The sequence below is a fragment of the Lampetra fluviatilis genome, chromosome 49 (genome assembly GCF_964198595.1).
Source record: "Lampetra fluviatilis chromosome 49, kcLamFluv1.1, whole genome shotgun sequence".
Classification (NCBI taxonomy): Eukaryota; Metazoa; Chordata; class Hyperoartia; order Petromyzontiformes; family Petromyzontidae; genus Lampetra; species Lampetra fluviatilis.
Window position 1 is genome coordinate 5,088,569 of NC_136323.1, and position 20,294 is coordinate 5,108,862.

The 20,294-nt window shown below is 42.4% G+C and overlaps 1 protein-coding gene across 5 annotated transcripts in view; it reads right to left on the minus strand.

Moving 5' to 3' along the window:
* LOC144948491 (uncharacterized) overlaps positions 1–18,679 on the minus strand; it is a 33,349-nt gene extending 14,670 nt beyond the window's left edge. For 2 of the 5 annotated variants that reach the window (XM_078878001.1, XM_078878000.1), the window contains exons 1-14: positions 18,532–18,679; positions 15,211–15,268; positions 13,541–13,609; positions 12,479–12,517; positions 11,564–11,603; positions 11,392–11,436; positions 10,904–10,953; positions 10,243–10,314; positions 8,337–8,394; positions 7,030–7,189; positions 3,866–3,964; positions 2,810–3,037; positions 1,036–1,138; positions 194–294 (exon numbers count right to left, since the gene is read on the minus strand). In XM_078878001.1, the coding sequence (XP_078734127.1) occupies positions 194–294; positions 1,036–1,138; positions 2,810–3,037; positions 3,866–3,964; positions 7,030–7,189; positions 8,337–8,394; positions 10,243–10,314; positions 10,904–10,953; positions 11,392–11,436; positions 11,564–11,603; positions 12,479–12,517; positions 13,541–13,609; positions 15,211–15,268; positions 18,532–18,594 (1,185 nt within the window). In that variant the 5' untranslated portion in view covers positions 18,595–18,679. The remainder of the gene's footprint in view (positions 1–193; positions 295–1,035; positions 1,139–2,809; positions 3,038–3,865; positions 3,965–7,029; positions 7,190–8,336; positions 8,395–10,242; positions 10,315–10,903; positions 10,954–11,391; positions 11,437–11,563; positions 11,604–12,478; positions 12,518–13,540; positions 13,610–15,210; positions 15,269–18,531) is intronic. The other 3 variants (XM_078878002.1, XM_078878006.1, XM_078878007.1) reach the window with 3 other exon arrangements.
* Between the last annotated feature and the right edge of the window lie 1,615 nt (positions 18,680–20,294).

Genomic DNA, 20,294 nt, shown 5'->3' on the forward strand with positions numbered 1-20,294 from the left:
ATGGTAAACAAGTCACTAAACGTAAATGCATTCATTATATATCAATATTGGGCAAGGCAGCAAAAACAACAACAAAACTAGTCCCAAGACCACACCAAGATAACAGTCCCTCAATAAATGGCACAATAACATTAAAGGAGGGATTGTAATGCAACCGAGCCGGACGCGGCTACATTGTGCTGTGCATGTCAACCTGAATGCTGTCGAGCAGGTTGTGAATGAGCTGGGACGCGTGCTGGCAGCAGTCAGGCGAACCGACTAGCACGGCCACACGCTCGGGTCCACTGCCATCATCTGTACGCGTACACGCCAAGGTGTGGGGGGGGGGGTGAGAGAGCGTGAGATTGAGCAAAGCCGGCCCTCAACTCATGCATGTGATATCACAGGGTTTTACAATGAGTACTATAGGCAACCAAGGCGGGTGAAATGTCAACTCCAAGCAACCTAAAGCAACTGCAAAACAATCAATAAATCACACTCGTCTGCCAAGCTGCCCTAAGGCAAGAGGGATCAAATTTAAAGTGCCTATCCAAGCCGCACATGCTTACACGCAGTATCTCCACCATTCAAATGGCGCACGCAAGCAAATGTGCATCCGAGTGGGTTTTCAGGATTTTACAAATTATCGCCTGAGTTGGGCAAGTTACTTGACCTCAAACATTTGCATGCACACACATGTCCAAAGGCAAAGATCCCCATTATAGTGTGAACAGACTTTTGGGGCAAGTGCTGTTAGCGAGGACCTTTAAAGGCCAGCACGGCTCGATTGGGTGGGTGGCAGCACCACGTCAAGCCACCTTTGGGCTCCCTTGTCGCGACGTTTACACCGCACCAGGTACTCATTTGAGGCTGAGTCGACCTAGGGGAGGCCCAGGACCTTAGGGAGGTCTAGGACCAGTTCAGATAATCGTCACAGGTGTTAGTCGTGAGCATGAATCAAATGTGTCACCGGGTTCGTAGCGGGGCAGACTAACAGCAGCACTCCCGTCTGTACACATGTCTGTACACATGTATAGACACACACAAGGCACATACCTGGCTTGAACTGTATCCGTACGCCCGCGTCGCTTTGGATCTTCTTGATCATCTCCCCACTGCGGCCGATGACGATGCCGACGGCAAAGCGTGGCACGGTCACCTAGCGAGAGACAACCACGTGGCCGATGTAGAGAAAACCCTCTCGTGCGCCCATCGAGGAGGCCCAGCCACTGACCTTGGTCCCAAACCTAACGTCAAAGCGAACCGCGGGCCAAGCTTGAAAAGTCAAATGAAGATGCAACCAAGTCACGGAGGAAAAACCATGCGTATGCACGATTCCGATAACGCTGTCCTAAAAGCGACTGTCTTCGGAAGAACGTAATTGCTGGTAATACCGTTACGTTTCAAGCCACACGACGAGATGTCACACATTGCATGCATGACGTCGACATATGATTTCACCAGTATGTGAAATCATGACGAGGCTCAAAAGAAAGCTGTCTCTGGTGTGGACCCATCAGTTTCAAAGACAATGCATATATTATCAGAGTAAGTTTTTTGTTTGCATTCTGACCACAAGTATTGTGGTTAATGCAGACATGATTCCTTGTAAAAGGTTTCAGTTTGGTGTGTTAACATCTTAACACCTGTTTTGGTGCCAGAAAAAAGAGTAAAACCTATTCTCAATAGCGATATCACTAAAGTGCAAAAACACCATGCCTAATTATACATTTTACATCCTTTTTTCTCACGAATTAAGTCAAATATTCAGATTGAGAAGCTCAAGACGCATCCTATGGTACAATCTACTAAATAAGTCATATATTTGCCGGTCAAATGTTAATTTAACAATTTGATTTGCTAAAGACATTAACAAAACACTATCACGACATGCACGAGAGCATATTAAAATACAATAATGAATGAAAACTTCCAGATACTCTTCAGGTCACAGGGGATGTTTTGACCACCAAACTTCATCACATTGGTCAGCGAGGGCTGGTGAAGTGGCATGGTCCAGTTCATATATCACTCACTCATAAAATTAGCCTGGCTGCAAATCTCATAGGACATTGTGTTAACCACTGCACCAATGTTCCACTGTAAAATCAATCACAATAGCCTAGTAATAATTCTATGAATCATGTTAATCTCGTACAACTGATTTATGGCATAACCGCATGTGAAGTTTCTACTCAGCCATTCGTTGAAAACACCCCCCCCCATCCCTGCAAATTCACCATTCTATTTATTTTCAATGCAAAAGCATTTACCCAAGGCCAACTGTGCAAACAGTGGCAGCATTTGCCGTTTTTAAAATATAACATGCAACCACGGCTAACAGCCATGCCAAGCCGTTCTCGCAAGGAAACCAAACCGTCAGAGAGACTTCATGTCAACAGCAGGTGGTTGAAGGGATAACGATTTACCACCTCCGCGATTGGATGCATTGTCCACAATTGTTGCGTCACCATTCTATTCGTCAATCAATTCTCAATTGCGTCATTCATAATGCTTGGTTCATTCTGACCATCTCATAGGAAATTTTTGTGTTGTCTTATTTGTTCCATTATCCTAATAAAGCTGGGCTCTTCCATTTAAGGCTCTGGGGTGGGCCACCGAGCTAAGGGCTGCCAAGAGATATGGCTCAGCAAGACAGAGGTACAGATTCGTGAGACAAAAGGTCCAGATGAGTGGTCACATGTACAAGCTTTATAAAGTCACATCTTAACGTGTGGATACTATGTTTAACAATATCACGTGACATGTGACGTCACGTAGCCCACCATTACACACTTGGGGTTTATGTGTCCCGCACGAGTTGTCTCACCTCCATGCTGCCAACGCCGCCACCACCGCCACCACCACCACCGCCGCCCCCGCCACCTCCGCCGCCACCACCTCCGCCGCCGCCACCGCCGCCGCCACCACCACCACCACCACCACCAGATTTATTCCCAAAGCCGTTGTTGTTGTTGTTGTTGCCGCCGCCGCCGCCGGGACGGAAGTCCTCCCGATCCTTCTCTCTCAGCAATTCCAGCACCAGCTCCTTGGCTTGCTGCGGTGGAAAGCAGAACAAGGCTCAAGTCAGGGGCATGGATTCCCAACGCTGTCCAATGCGTTTGTCCTCCTAGCTATTTAATTGGCAATAACCACATTACCTTTAGAGCTGCGGAATGAGATGTTTCACGCGAGGAAATATGTGACTTCGTAAGATGTCATCGAACATAAATGTCATAGGGAGGTGGGCGCAAGGCATGTGACGTCACCACCTTGGCCGAAAAGGCATACCTCATAGATAGGTTTGTAAATTACAACCCTTTGATCAATATGGCCAGTTTTCTATATGTTAGGTCATTAATAACTAATGAAAAACACAACTTTAAACAAATGATTTAACTTATCTTAGATCACCTCTATAAGGGGTACCATGACCCCACGTTAAAGACAGAGCTAATGTATGAACACTCTCAACCTTACTTGGAAGAGGCGTTAAAAAGGTATTGAGCCTGGACTTGAACAGAGGGCAGTAGCTGCGTCTTGATACCAATTGACAAATTCCATTCGGAATCACACACATATACCCATTGCAGGCACTGTCAGGCAGAAGTAGCAGCTTTTAAGTGTGTATACCTGAACTCTTCTTGGTTCTTTCGGTAAAGTCACGTAGAAGGGAAATAATAAAATAATAAAAATTTAATAGAATAAAATAAAATTCTCACGACGTTTCGGCCACAACGCAAGCAGCCGTCCTTGCGTTGTGGCCGAAACGTCGTGAGAATTTTATTTTATTAAATTTATATTATTTCCCTTCTACGTGACTTTACCGATAGAACCAAGAAGATGAATCCCTGCAGTCACGAAAGCTTTAAATCAAAATTTATACCTGAACTTTGAAGGGCTCGCCCATGATGCGCAGGGGCTTGTCAGCGCCCGTTGGCTGAGAGCCGTCTTGGATGAGCAGCATCCGCACACCAGCACGGTCCTGAGACGCAGGATCCAGTCACAAACTTCGCGTTACCAATCCGTTCAATGCAGGTCCATGCTCACCACTTTCTAAGATCCAAAATCATCTTGCTTCAGCTAACGTGTGTATGTTGAATTTCTTTCGCACGGTACATAGCCAACCGTGCTAATCGCAGGTTGCTAATTTTAATGGACTTCGGAGGTTGGGTGTCAAGCAACATTTGTGTGATCTGGCAGAAGAGCCTTCGAGGTATGGCGACATCAATACTATCAGCTGTGATGACCTCTTCACCTTTGCCTCCATGTATTTGATCCTAGAAGAGGATTGAATTTGAAGTCATTTATCATCCAAAGCAATTAAAATTTTCTCTAATACAGCTGTCGGGCTGTGACGGTTCCACCTGAAGACGGAAGCTTGTGTTGCCTCCGAAACGTCGTGATTTTTATTTTATTTTACTTTTATTAATTTTGATTTTTTACCTACGTGACTTTACCGAAAAACCTAAGAATATTTCTCTAATACCATTATTAGGTCTCAGCGAGGGAACATATTGCATTTTGACGTTTCCTAAATTTTCGGTTTTGTCGACGTAGTCTTTACATTTTCATTCTGTCAATTTTCTGTCAGATGACTCAAGACTGTTGCCAATTAGCGGGGAGGATAAGCAGTGGTTATTGTGCGTCGCTAACAATGCTCATCACTATACAAAAAAAACCATACCACGCTGCCACTACCACCACCGCCAGCCACACGCTCACCACCACCACCAAGGCCACTTGGCACCAAGCGTGCAACTAATGCAGGCTCTAAGTGTCTCGCACTTTCCCTAATGTCACTGTTAACGGTAGCACGTCTGGACAAGAGGAGGGGAGCATCATTAATCCATTTCCCATTAACAGGCAGTCATGGTATAATATAGGAAAAAGCATCCATTCAACAAATGAATGTAAGCCGTGTTAAATTGTGAACGCCAGATTGGGCTTCAAAATTAGGCTGGATTTCAAAAATGCATCAATAAATAAAACTAAGTAAACATCCTACAAAAAGCAATGCAATGTGCTATATACCCAGGCATTCGCTTAACAGTTATATAAAGGTCTTGTTACTTAAGCTTTTAAGACATAAAGAGATGGGAATGTTTCACTATTTATTGACTGCGCGAACACATTGTGAGTCACGGCAATTGAGTGGAAGGGAGAGAATGGCTTTGGGATTGACATTTACAAGCTGAAGGTACCAGTGGCCTTGGTTGCATGGCTGTTATACCAAAGGCAAAAATCCTTTTTACGAAAATGTCGCCAATGTGCTATTGGTGGTGTCCCTGAATGTTAAAGTACTATTTGTGAAACGAAAACACTTTCTGTAATACAAAAATATTTCCATAATGGTGGCAGCGATAATGGCGATGCGTACAAAAAAAGCCCAACGTGTTCCCCCCCCCCCACCTACATTTACGAAAACAAAAAAATTAGCCACAAACAAAAGCGACGTGGGCGTCTGTGCAGTGCCAGCGCGGAATTTTAAACGCCAGTTTCAAAGTCGCAGCTTAAAGCGAGGAGAGGTGTGAAGCCATGCACTCCATTGGCCATTCATGACTTAATTTACTGGGCTCCAGTTTGGTGCAGGGGCCGCACTCGCATCATTGATTGGAGTAGCGCGAAGGGTGAACAGAAAGCCTAACTACCGGAGGTGGGGAATAAACACGTGATGCACAAATGACGATAATTTCTCTCTCGGACACGTGACTCGCTCCATGTTCTTCCAGTTAACATGATAGAAGGGAACATGACTTTGAAGGAAGGAACTGGCGGAACGGTTGGGGTGGGCGTTAAAAAAAAACACTTTAACCTTGCGCAAAATGGGCTGTGCAAAATAAAAAAAGGCAGAGGTGACGTTGAGGCCACAGCGATGTAGCGTCGCACAAAGGCTGTCTCAACAACCACCGTTCGCAGAAATGGTTCACGGATGCCATTATCTTACTCTCTAAGCTAGCCGGCAGCAGCAGGACGGGGGGGGGGGAAATAACAAAAAAATTCGGGACAATGCAGTTGGATTTTTATGTGTGGGGTAATTATTGCATTCAGGGACATGAGCGTGCCAATATTTTCCATGGACAAAGGTTGCGATCCTTTCCGGGGACAAACAATATAAAACTCGTGCAAAAGACTGGCCTTGCTGATCTACCGTGTACTTCAGGGGCTCCACAAGGTTTAAGACGTAATGAGCCTCAGCTGGGAGAAATGGTTAACCGGCTTGCTTCAAGGCCTCAACGTTCATACTCCTTAAGTGCCTTTTAGAAAGGGTAAAAATGAACTTTTTCACTTTCTCTTCATCGCAAAGCCTGCAACTGCAGTATGATTCCATCAAGGTGAAAAATTGTATTTCCCAAAGGCACAAACTTGCACAATAGTAAATAATACAGGGAGAATACAAACACATTTCTCGTGATTAAATAGAACACCGCAGCATACGTCGATAAGAGTAAAAAAAAGTATTAACCCTTCAACGGAATAATTTAAATCTTTCCTTCGGGATCCGGCATTCTGAGTGCATGCACTCAAAATGCTACAAACCGTTTCAGTCGAATGTGTGCCTTTGAAGCTGGAATTGAAATTTTATGAGGTTCTAGAAATGTTAGGACTGTATTTTTCACGTGGGGTGTAAAAGTTTATTTTCAAATGTAGACCTCCCCAGTGGGGGGGAAAAAAAATAATCCAAATATACCTGCCGCCTGTGCCACAATATCCACTCTATTTCCAGTCGATTAAAACACATTATGCTCAGGATAAATGCAACGAATCTTGAGAATCAATGTACAATTTCAGCAAATATTACATTTGGAAGAAATGAAGCAAACTAAACGGTGTAAAGACAGGACAAATGAGAAACAATACCATTGTGGCAGAATGAGACCGGCGGGTGGGATGGATAAAAAGAAAAAACTCGAGACACAAGGCTACCGCCGCTTGCGTGAGCGATAAACACACAACGGACGGGCTATTCACAAACCTGCCGCGACAACTGCGCGCGCACCTTCCGACCGCACAAACACCAGTTCAATTGGGATATTCAGTTTCCTCTACCTGCAGCTGCTTGATGGTCTCGCCGCCCTTGCCGATGATGAGGCCCACTTTGTCGGCGGGGATCATCATCTCCTGCGAGTGGCTCGTGTGGTCCACGCCGGCGGGGCCTGGAGGGATTCGTCCCCTCTCCACGATCTGGTCCAGCATGCGCTTCGCCTCCCTGTGCATGTGGAATGCGCGCGCACACGCGCGTTTGAGTGAGCGTCTGCGAACGAGAATAGTGGCTACACGATGGTTTTTTTAAAATCCTTCATATTAAGTTCGCTTGCTTGCGTGCTTGCTTGCTTACGACCGTGCAAATCTTTCGGTCGTTTTTTTAACCCACTTCCCGTGATCCAATCGAGCTGATATTTTCCACACAGACTCGTTGTGCGTGACAATTAATTTTTGTGAAAATTTTTTTCCAAAATTTTACACTGTTAAGGGAAATTTTTTTAAATATTTAATTACCAATTGCTTTATGCTGGCAGACAATCATCTGGCCCATAGGTGGCAGCCATCTCAAGCCAGAGGACGAGAGGACTCTAGCCGCCACGCAAATAAAGGATTTAGAGTGAAAAACTAAGTTTTTACGGGTTAATTTTTTGGGGGTTTGATCGTGTAAATATAAATGCGTCGAAAACCCACGACCACCTGACACAGCAAATGATTAGGGTTTGTTATGTAAACAAAAAGTGCCAATTAGTTACTACTTCAACACACCGGTGTGTTGGAGAGTAAACCCAATACATTTACAATTTGAGTACGACGTTTCACTGGTAATTACGAGCCTTAACGGGCAATTTTGCCAGAATTTTTTTAACTTGAGAATAGTGGTGTTCGGATGAGAACTGGTCAGTGTATCACTAACACAGCATTAACTTTGTTCATTAAATAAAGTGTGGTCTTTTTTATTATGACTACACACAAAGCAGTGCCGGCTCACTGTGTGACACGGCAATTATGAACCTCGTGAGCGGCACTCAACCCAGGACTTTATAAAACCCAGTCTCCATTTTGTGAATGAAATTCGTGACAAAAACATTCATCAACTGTTGGATGAACATAATCCAGCGTGCCACGGACTACAACTTCCCACATAAGCTTTGCACGGGGTATAAAAAGTGTGCCCCTGGTAGAAATAAAAACACACACTTCAAGAGGGAGGAGATATGCGACATCTTGCAGGGGTACTCTCACAAAAGGTGGTACAACTGTTCCCCTCTGCGAGTTCTAAATGGGAAATCTCCCGTCTCGATAGCAAGGTGTCATCGTGAGAGAAGTCAGCACGACGCAGCCTCTTAAGCTCCCCCCCCCATATTACTCACGCAATGGCTTCGGGGGTGCCTGTAAGCGTGCACGGTCTGTCCGCCTGTCCTCCGCTGTCTGTGGACAACCAGAAAGGATGCAGCAGTCAAGACCTCTCGCATTCACGATTAAATCTTCAGACAAGACGATAGCTCACACTGTTCTCAAGGGTCCCATGTATGAAGCAACGTAATTGTTTACCAATGCCACCATTTGAATGACAAGCAAGTAATGCACTCGTGGGATTTAATGATTCAACTGCAAAATTATTTGATGAATTGTTACAATTACATTCACATACAGTATTGCCCATGCTGTGCATGTAGAACCTATGCTGGTAGGAATATCGAGAAACTGTAGTGGTTAGATTTTATTAAATGTTTTATGTGGTGTGAATCTATAGTATCTACGGTGATATTAATCTTTGGAATCTATAGGGACAAAGATTAGAACGTCATGAGTCTAGGGACTATAATTATATAGAGTGACAAAGAATACAGCAATGAGGAATAATTGCACTCAATGCAAACACTTAAAATCTTGACTTAAAGCTTTGGTGACTGCAGAATTCATATTCTAGATTTGAAGCTTTCGTGACTGCAAGGATTCATACTCTTAGGTTTTTTCGGTAAAGTCACGTAGGTAAAAATAAAGAATAAATAAGTAATAATGGAAATAAAATAACTATTTTATTTCTATTATTATTGATATCAATATTATTTATTTATTTTCCCTACGTGACTTTACCGAAAAAACCTAAAAGTAAAAATTCATATTCTTTGGATCTTAGGGTAAAGTCACGTAGATAGATTCAAAAAAATTACAAAAAACTACACGTTTCGATCGCAACACAAGCGGTCGTCATCAGGTCATCCACTTGATGACTGCTTGTGGTGTGATCGAAACATCATAGTTTTTTTGTTTTTTTACCTATCTACGTGACTTTACCCAAATACCCAAAGAATATAAACACTATTCAATGAATGGTAAACGTATTTTCAGCTCCTCACTCTACTGCTGGATGGTCTAACCATTCTAGATTTGAAGCTTTCATGACTGCAAGGATTCATAGGTTTTTTCGGTAAAGTCACGTAGGTAAAAATAAATAATAATAAAATAAGTAATATAAATAACATTATAAATCACGACGTTTCGGAGGCAACACAAGTCTCCGTCATCAGGTGGGACCGTCACAGCTAGATTTACTGTATCAAATTTTTACCTACGTGACTTTACCGAAAAAACCTAAGAGTATGGTCTGACCATGCCAGACTTCACCATGCTGGTTAACACACTGGTTGGTGAACGTGCGGGAGTCCCAGCACCGTTTCAGATATCCCTTGCCAATGGGTGCTGTGAATTGAACTCCGGTTGCCAAGATCACAGCGAAGATATGAACCAGCATGCGATGCGATCAATTACATTTCCCTTCGGAGATCATAATGCATATAAAAAAGAGAGAGAAAAGTTGGACGAGGAAAAGAGTCTGAGAATATTGCTTGATAGCTTACACTCCAAATACATAACACACTCATGTGTCACGCTAAACAATGACCTCCAGTGCAATCCAGTTATTTATCTGGTGGCCCACAGGCCAAAGTCAGTTACGCCAATCAATACCTTACCGTTGACACGGAAATATAGAATATTGAGATGAAAGAGATGGATAACACTTGAAAGAGCCACAGACAAGAAATACCGATTAGTGAAATGAAAGCAAGGTGAACAAGAGAGAAGAGGTGCATGGAGACAATAGGCACAGACTAGCAGTCACAAGTACAGATGTTATGTTGTAACATCTGTACACGTGCCATATGACATCACGTGTCGTGCCAGCACAGCCTAATTTTATTGTGGCTGGCCGGAAAATATCGTTGTAGAACCCTTGTGAAATGTAACAAGAAGTTTAAATCTTCGTCGCCTTACCTGGCGCAAACTGCACTTTGCATCCGGAATCGGACTGGATCCTACTGATGTTCTCTCCACCCCTTCCAATAACTGCAACAAAGATGCAAAGCCAGACCCTGTTTAAACAAATGGCGCCAACACAGCAGAGCCATGCGTGTTCACGTAAGTAACAAAAAAAAGTGTGCGACTTTTCCGCAGCCTAGATTCACCAACGATAGTTTCTGGGAAGCTTCGCAGAAACGCGGAACATCATCCCAACGTTTGCGTCCTGCCTCGGGCTAGGTGCATTGACGCAGCCCGTCCCGATTGGCTCTCATTTCGCCACGATGGTGCATTATAAACTTGGGCCGGACTGCAATGAATGAGCCGAAGTTATAGAGTTAAAAAATATATATATTTTGAGAACAAGATACCTCCTTGGAAAAAATAGAAATATCATACTCAAGACCAAGAAAAGTATTTACGCCTCCATTTATTTTCGAATTAATGAATGTATAAAATGGTGGCTATTGATACATACTCCTTATTGTATGCAAGTTATTTTTTTATATACTCCATTGACTCCCAGTGAATGACTAAGGCATAAATATTCCTCTTCTCCACAGCAGCTACCCAAACAACACTGTTCATCATAACCATGAAGCACATTCCAAGGGTCTACGAGTGATTGGTCACTTACTGAAGCCGACCATCTTGTCCGGAACTTTGTACTCGATTGACATTTGAGGCCTGAGGGACAACAACTTGCATGAGATAACAGTCACACAAGCAGTGTTACATCCCCGGCTCCTTGTTTTATGCCACAAACTCAATCGCTGCGGATGAGAAGACAACGTTTAGGAAGTGCGTCACTAACACACATGGTGGAATTCGTAATAAAAAAGGAGTAAGAAGTGGTTTCCTGCACACTTGAGCATAAGGCAGAGCTGTCTTCCTGCTTACAAACCTAAGCCGGTGGTGGAAGTGCCCTACATTGCTATGGTGGGGGGGTGACTCTATAAAGAGGACAACAGCATGTATCCCCCAAAAAATTGGTACTCATTTTATTGACTCTGGGAGAGGAAGGCACCGAACCATCCACCAGTCAGGATTTGAAGTCACAATCTTCCCATTTGAGAGCCGTACACATTCACCCAGCTGGATTAGAGAGAGGGAATTTACACTCACAGCCCTTGTTGAAATCCAGGCTCATCTCCCTGCTTACGTTGAGATCTGATGGGAACCGGGCATAATCTGGACGATTTGTTCATAGGCACACAGAGATAGAACGGTTGAACGTGAATTGCAAAGCTAAAAAAAAAATCTATAACTAAAGCGTGGATGCTGTCGAGATGCTTACCGGTGCTGGAAGGCAATGGCAGCAAGCTGGGCGCTGACAACTGCGGGAATATACATCAACGTTTTAATATTCAATTTTACCGAGTTCACACAACGTTGATTGGATTTACAGCTATGTAATACGATGCCTTAGCTGGTGGGACTATGTCGCCTGGCTGGCCTGTGAACGCCTGGGAATTTCCCCAGGAAGAGCTAAAGTCTGTCGCCATGGAAAGGAAAGTCTGAACCACCCAACTCAAAACGTTGACGCTGTGACCCTCACCAGGACAAGTGGATTGAGAAACGAATGAAGGAATAGAAACGTTATCTGCAGTCAATGTATAATTGTGAAATTCAGTCAGTGCGGATGCCTGCCGAGTTTAAGCAGACAAAAAAACATCCATGAATATACCAAGCCCAGTAACTAATAAAATGTTTAACTGGCTCAGGCAAATTGAACTTAAACAGAATCTCACACAGCTGCAATGGCATCTACAGGTGTGCATCCATACAATGTATAGAAAGAGGATGTCTAAGAGTTGTGCTGATTCATATTATTGGTTCTTTCGGTAAAGTCATGTAGAAAGGAAATAATAATAAAAAATCTCACGTTTATCGTTTTATTTGTATTATTTTATTATTTCCCTTCTACGTGACTTTACCGAAAGAACCAAGAATATGAATCCCTGCAGTCACGAAAGCTTTAAATCGAAAGTTGTGGTGATGTTTTAGAAGGGTGGCCTATTTTAGGGAAACTCATTTGAGGTTGAGAGGTGCAAATGTAATCTATAAACAGAATTATGGGGACCCGTTGAAAGTTGCTCGAGACGTCTCTCGTTCGCTTGTACCATTAAGTCTCGCTCTTCGTTTACCACACAAGCAACAACAGGGCCCACTTCAGACGCTCTAAAGGACTGTTACAAATCGTGGCACTCACTGTCATTCTGCGAAGCAAGCTTTTTACTTTCCGGTTGATCTGTAAAATAACACAGCAAGATTAGATCGTTTAAATGACAAGTGACAAAGAAATATGCATTTCATTATTGGACCAAGATAGACAACTCTTTATTTGTGGGTGGATTATCCAGATTGTGGATGAACCAAACTCTAATAACGCTTTTTCGTGAGCATGTTGATTTATTCGCCGATCCTCACTTGCCGAGGGTCAGTGAATGCAAACATGTCCTCAAATAAACAAATTTAAATAACAACAGATGAAACACTCACATCATTACACCATTCTAAAGTCTAATTGAAGATTAATTTTGCTTTATCATTGAGATGTTATATACGGGCAACCCCAATCCCCAACCTATTAACCCAAGTAATTGAGCCGACTGCCTTAAACAGAAATTGAATGTGGCCAATGCAATAAAGTGATTACCACCATTGTCACCAGCAAGTTCAAGCAATGCATCGCCACTACAAACTATTAACTGATGCAAAGACTAAAACATATGGTCGTGGCTCAATACTTGCAACTAAAATCAATATTCAACAGGATGAAGGAAATGTCACTGTGGTTAAAAAAATCAATTTGCACACTTACACCGTAAGTGGTCATTATGGACAGATTTTTTTAAATTTAGCATTCACTTTTAATTAGGTCAAGCGGTATGTGACAGGCAGTCCAACATTTGTCACCGAGTGCACGTAGAGCCCTGATAGACATGGTTGGGAATTTAAATCGATCGCCATGTTCACAGCATAGCATGCAAATTACAGCACAGCCAGCTCCACCCCATCAATCATTAACACGCACACAACTCAAACCTCCTCCACCCCATCATAACCATTAACGCGCACAACTCAAAAATACATCGATTCACCAAACGAAACATGCTTTGTGATTGAGAACTGGTCTTAATTGACGAATCGATAACGCCATGTGCATATAATTTGCCTTGACACTCATGCGGCCAACGACAACAATAATTTCTCTGTGCAACAACAGGGTGCTTTCAATCGCCCGCTCATCAAATAAATGCGACCAGCTCACCGCCATCTTCCAGAGGCCTCTTGAGAGCACCCAGCCCAAGGGAGGACACCCCGGGCGGATTCGGATTCACTGCAAAGAGAAGGAGACGCATGCTTCACCCAAAAAATACGACACCAAGCGCGCGGGAGAGAAGTTGGTGGGGGTGGGTGATGGGGGGGGGGCAGGGAGGACGCAAAACTTTCTTTCTGGATGGCGAAGAGGGTTATTCAGCCAGCCCATCTAAGATAATTCTGCAGTACAAAGAAATGAAATAAATAAACATCAAGCTCTCCTTTCCCCTTGACCTTCTTAAATGACTACCGTGTCCCAGGAGTATAGCTTGCACCTAATGGGGGCCCATTCATGGCGTGTCATGTACCAATGGAAGAGTTTGGGTGCAAAAACTCCCGGTCTCATCGAGCGCCAATGACGAGATGGAAGGACAAGAGAGTCATTTTCCATTGTTTCCTACTGACAGATTCCCATTGCTTGCCAGAGAAAATTACAAGTATTATGGGTGACTATCACTGCCACTAAAGCACAGAGTTTCGCTTGCACGTTACTTCCAGCTTACTCTGAGTGGACCTATTTGCTTGATAGGAGGCGGAAATGATAAAAAAGAGCTGGTATTCTCTCTATTCCTCGAGCAGACGCCCTAACAGATAGTACGCCTGAGAAACATCATTTATTAAGAACATGTCCAAATCAATTTCACTTGATCCAACAGACTGTGGATTCACAGCGAAGGCTAACCGAAACATCCAATTACGTGCAATTTGTTAGCAAAGAGAACAAAACCCCTTTTCACTCTCCAACTCACCGGCATAGTTTTTACACAGTCAAAATCAAAATTAATATGCCCGGAATTTGTAAAATGGTAGCTGCGCCGTGAATGCGAGGCCCCGGCATGAATATTACATTTGAAAAACATGGTCTGGAACATTAAAATGCATACAACAGAGTAATTAAAGTCACTGAGACGAAGGATAAATGGATGCTTTGGCAGACTGGCCTTGTCTTTTATTATTTAATGTTACTTTTGAAAGCCAGTGGTCAGTTATTATTCGTACATCTACAACTGAAAATATACTTCATACTATTTAAACATGTTCCATATAAATTGTGCATGGAAAGGTTGGTCTAAAAATGCTAAAGAATTATACATCACAAAATTCACGTGGATCAATAAATATATACAAACACGTGAGTGACTGATATATAATTCCAATTATTTTGGTACATGCTAATAAAATCCAATTAATGATGTTAACAAGAATGATCGAAAAAAAAGAATCCCAAATTTTGGACTCCCAAAAATGTGTATGCCAAAATTGCGAACTTTAATTTAATTATTTTTTACCGCCACCTATGAGGGTTTGTATCTGGACATAGCAGAGGGTGCAAAATCCCAAACTATCCAATTTGGGTGTCAAAAACCTACAGGGTAAACATTTACAATTATTTTGTTTTTGATCCCAGGCCTATAAAAGATTGCATGTGGATGTTTTCCAGGGTGAAAATATGGCAATATATGTTTTCATAACTTCATTTTTCTGATATTGTTTTAAGTGTGATGCTAAAGCCGAAAGATAGCAGGCAAAACCCATTCATTACCTTTAATCTGTACACTACACCATACTATGTGTAACCTTAGCTGCTCAACTTGCATGTAGCTTTAGTGTCATACATACCTGGGGATGTTATTATAGCAGGTCCGGTCCCAGGATCCACTCCAAGTTTTGCTGCAATCTGAAACCCCAACATTGTATTTCAGTACATTGCACATAACTGTCTATTAGTGGCACAACACAAACGCACGATCAATAATACCTCACTAAAACATGCACGGCTTAACTTGCTGCTTCAAACATTGCAGAGATATACATACAATGCATGTAATGGGATATTAATCAATATGGGTGTAATGAGACCCCAATCTATCAATATTTATTTCTAAGGTTCATGGCACACATCCATGCATCCAATTGCAAGTGTAATAGTCACCTAAACATATTTAGATTTCATATTCAAATCAAATGCTATTACTGCATATTGGCAAGTGGATTAAAACAATCTGTACAAACGAGACAGATTACAAACCAGACTGTAAATTGTATGCTGAACAAAATAACTTATCATTTAACTAAATCAAAGAGATACATCAATACAATTAATTAATCGTCTTGGTTCTTTCGGTAAAGTCACGTAGAAGAGAAATAATAAAATAAAATATAATTAAATACAATTCTCACGACGTTTCGGCCACAACGCAAGGATGGCTGCTTGCGTTGTGGCCGAAACGTCGTGAGAATTGCATTTTATTATGTTTTATTGTTATTATTTTATTATTTCCCTTCTACGTGACTTTACCGAAAGAACCAAGAAGATGAATCCCTGCAGTCACGAAAGCTTTAAATCGACAATTAATTAACTCGAGGCATGGTGAATTGCTCCATGCTCATTATTGTGTATGACACTCCATTAAGCGTGTAAGTTTTAATTGCACCAGACCTATGCAAAATAGTGCATTGTTAACAATTATGTCAAACATTAAGCACATACATGGCGCAAGTTTCATCTTGCTAGTGTCCTGACCAAATTATTTGGATGCATGCCACCGATTTGAAGAGTTTCATAAAGTCACCTTTGCTTAGAAACTTCCTTATTCGCCATTACAACTGCCTTATAAATTAAAAATGCAGCCAAAGTAGTGCTTTAATATTTTACAAACTATAAATACGGATGCCTTGCCTCCCTCAGTGGAGACTCGACTTTTGAAAGGGTGCCAAAGTTATCTTTATTCTAAATTGTCATCTGTTAAATGTCAACATGGGGTCACAATACACAACTTAGTTCATAGAATAGTGAGAGATCACCGACAATAGCTATTGCAAAGGGCCTCTCACACACATATACACAAACATAAAAACCATGGCCTTTTTAACACTGAGTTTAAGATGTTTAATTGTAATTAGTATGCTTTGTTTAATTGATTGAAAAGTCGGTTTTGTATACATTGTTATTTTTTGTGTGGGTTTCATACAAGGCCTCTTGGGTTTCTAACCTCACCTGCATACGTTTAAAAAAATGCACTGTTTGTCTTTCACTTGTCTTTTTTGTGCGCATAAAGAATCCGGATATAAAAATAAACAATTTAAGCAAGCTGCATTGCAACTGCAGTGGTGAAGACAAGAGTTGCCGTCTTCAACACCAATTCGTCAAACGAATTGCAGAAGCACACGTACACGACAGCATGTGAGTGATCTTATTTAATACGCATTGTATTACCACTTGAAGTTCAAAAGCAGTTTGAGCAAAATATCGTATGTTGATGTTAGTTATGAAAAGTCTGAAGCCATCCGTGAGAAGTTGATCAATACATTGATATGTATATCTTTGACAATCTTGTTGGGTGGTGAAGGGTTCATTACAATAATTTTGGCCCAAACCAAAAACGGAAATGGATCATTTATTAGAGTACATACTATGTACAGCCTATAAAAGTTTTCCAGGTCTCCCTTTAACATATTCTAGTCTAAATGGGCTCTCAAACGGATTACAAAGGTCATAGTTAACACTGCTAAATCAATACATTGTATTACATATTTCCGTGGTCTTAAGTGGACAACATTTTGAAGGAAATTATTTTAATTGTATAATATTCTCACTTTCTGAACAAATGAATGTATTACTCCATCCTGAATGATTTTTTTGAAGTGAAAATATATCTTGGTCTTGATGGTGTATTATATAATAGTAATATTTATCTGCCTTGCCAATTTACTTGAATAAGCTGCATTTAAAAAAATAAAATTCCGTGTTCAAGCAATTACCCTTGAGATCATTTAAATGTCTGGACATTGTGGGATGTTTTCCAAATCGATTTTTGAACAATTTTAATTCACACCATTAAAGATTAGAACATCGTCACATTTACTGGAAAGGTCAGTAAATATGCCATATAACCTCTTGCATAAAACACGCTTAAATTTCCCCCAATTCGACACCGATTGAAACATGAAACTTTGGGGATTTTACTATAGTTTTAAATAAATAGCACGGAGTCGAACAAAAACATTTGAAACTAAGTAACGCATCTTTAATGTTTGACAATTGTATTCATATATTCGTTGGTGCCGAGTTGGCCACGTTTTCTTATATATTTTGTCGTGTAAACAATTGGACGTGTGTGTGTGTTTGGTGTTGAGTACGACCCATACTAAGGGACTATTATTTTACCAAACATTGTTTCACCCTTTTCTGATTCGATAAAACCGCAATAATTTAAGCCCAATCGATGTTCACGTTGATTACACAAGTAAAGCACCATCTTCAACATCTAATTGGAAATCCGTTGAATCAATGCACCCTGAATGCGTTGATTACAAAGTGTACGTGACTTTACCTAAAGACCCGAAGAGTAGAAAGTGTACGTAACCTGGTGTTTTGGCCAGTGCATAAAAAAAATTCGTCTATCAGATGTAATGGACTCGGTTAACTCGAGTATTTCCTTTCGAGTATTTCCTATCAAGATGCACCGTGTTTGTTAAAAAACATTCATAGGCAAAGCAAAACAGATTATGAAATGCAAGTTTAGTGTCCAATCGACGTTACGAAGCTGTATTTCGATGAAACCGAGCATAGGGAATAAATTAAATCCAGCTTTAAGCACAATACAAAGGAGACCTTGTTTGTTAATACGTGGGCCTCGCGCCACTCAAACGGAAGCTTCTGCTTCCAACATCAATACTCTCCTAACATCACTACATTGCTCTTTGCACGCTTAACATATTACACAACCTAACTTTTACTTAAAAAAATAAAAACGTCAACGTTTTAAGTCAAAATAAAACACATAAAGCCCGCGGCCTACTCCCACGGGCTTCACCCTAGGCCTGAAGCCTGAGCCACCCTGGCAACGGGACGCATGGCGAAACGGCCAACGTTGAGATTTTAAGACTAAATTAAAACAAAAAACCCCGTTGCGTTGCAAAGTGCAGCTGCGGCATCACCTGACGGGCCCTCTGTATGGCCTCAGCGAACGCGTCGGGTTTAATTCCTCCTTGGCTCGACATTTCTTCGTACTGCGTCTCCTTCTCCGCGACACCCACCGCACGCGGTCACGAAACTCGGGCGCGCAAACAAATGGCGGAGAAGAACCCCACCCCCCTAACCCCGCCCCCCTATCCCCCCACACCCCGCCCCCCCAACGTCGAAGACGCGCACCGCGCATGCGCGGGAGCTCGAGACTCAACCGCGATGACGTCGCCGCAGCCGTCCGTCGCCATCTTAGGTGAGGGTGGTGGTGTTGGGGTGTAACCTCACAACAGCGAACGGAGCACCGGGAGGATAAAATATCCCCAGCGGTGGGGGGATAATACAGCTGGTGGTGGTGGCAGCTAGCGGTCATCTTAGTCAGCCGACCCATGGCGCCTGCCTGGGTCTGTCCCTAGCCCCCCCCCGTCGGACGTGCCCTTCCGACCACGTGAAGGCCTCAAAAGTGCACCTGGCCTGGCACAGGCACCGCAGCGACGTCACCGTCACTTGGCAGTGGGCAACCTTCGCCCGACTTAAAACGAAAGCGAGCCGCGCCTTCCGACTTTATATTTGAAAACATTTTTAGAACCCTCGCCTAAGATGGCGGACGAAGAGTCAACGCTCGCCCCCGTCGTGACCCGCGCTTCCAGAGCCCCCCCCCGCCCTCAACCATCACCCCGTAAGCCTATACGCTGTATGAAATTAAATTGGTGCAATGCGTGCGTGCGTTAGCTGCACGTGTTGACTCGATACGAGCCTGCTTTTAATTTGGTAGATCGTATAAACCGGTGGGAAATGAGAGCCTCATTATTTTGTTGTTGTCGTGGTCCCACGTCCAGAAGACGTTTTTTTGTTATTCAATTGAGCGTTGGTGCTCGTGTGGGGTGGAGTTAAGATGACAGGTTGTTTGCTGTGGATAGACGGGGCAAAGGCGTTTAATGTCAACGCTAAAACACAAAACACAGTGAATTTATGTTCCCACAATTTGATTGGCATAATTTTTTTCTCTCCCCAAAATTGCAGCTTTTTTGGGGGGGAGGGGAGGGGAGGGTCGGGATAGAGACATCACAATTTTAGTGACGATGCCACAGAGCCTTGGTCAAAACCAACATTGTGACACGTCTCAATTTGGCGGTCGCCCAAAAACATTCGGAAAATAAAGGATTCTCTCCAATAATCCAGCCACCCTCTCCGACTCTCAGTGACAATGATGTCGTGTTAGGCCATTTATGTCTGACATTGTGGATTCACGACTGTATTGCGAAGGTCACAAGGCACCAGTGTTAATGTTGTTAACGAAATTCTAGATTTGAAGCTTTCGTGACTGCAAGGATTCATACTCTTAGGTTTATTCGGTAAAGTCACGTAGGTAAAAATAATAATAGAAATAAAATAATAAATTTAAATAGCATTGGTCGACAAAGTTTTTGTTATTTTTAGTCAGTAGAAACTGATTAGCGCAAGCGTCCACGTTCCCAAGGTAGCCACAGAACCACGACTGACGGTGATGAGACATAATTAATTAGTCAAAATGAAGATGCGGACAAAAATCTATTACGTTATGAGATGCTGCAGTGCACTGTTGAAGACCGACTGGTCCTAAATGAGTGCTGTTCACGGCAAAATTTAACAACGAAGAGTGAACTTTATATATGACCATTGTAGTCAGCTAGACTACAACCATGATCTACGAGACCAAGATGACAAAAAAAAATGTTGAGTAAATTAATTGCATAGA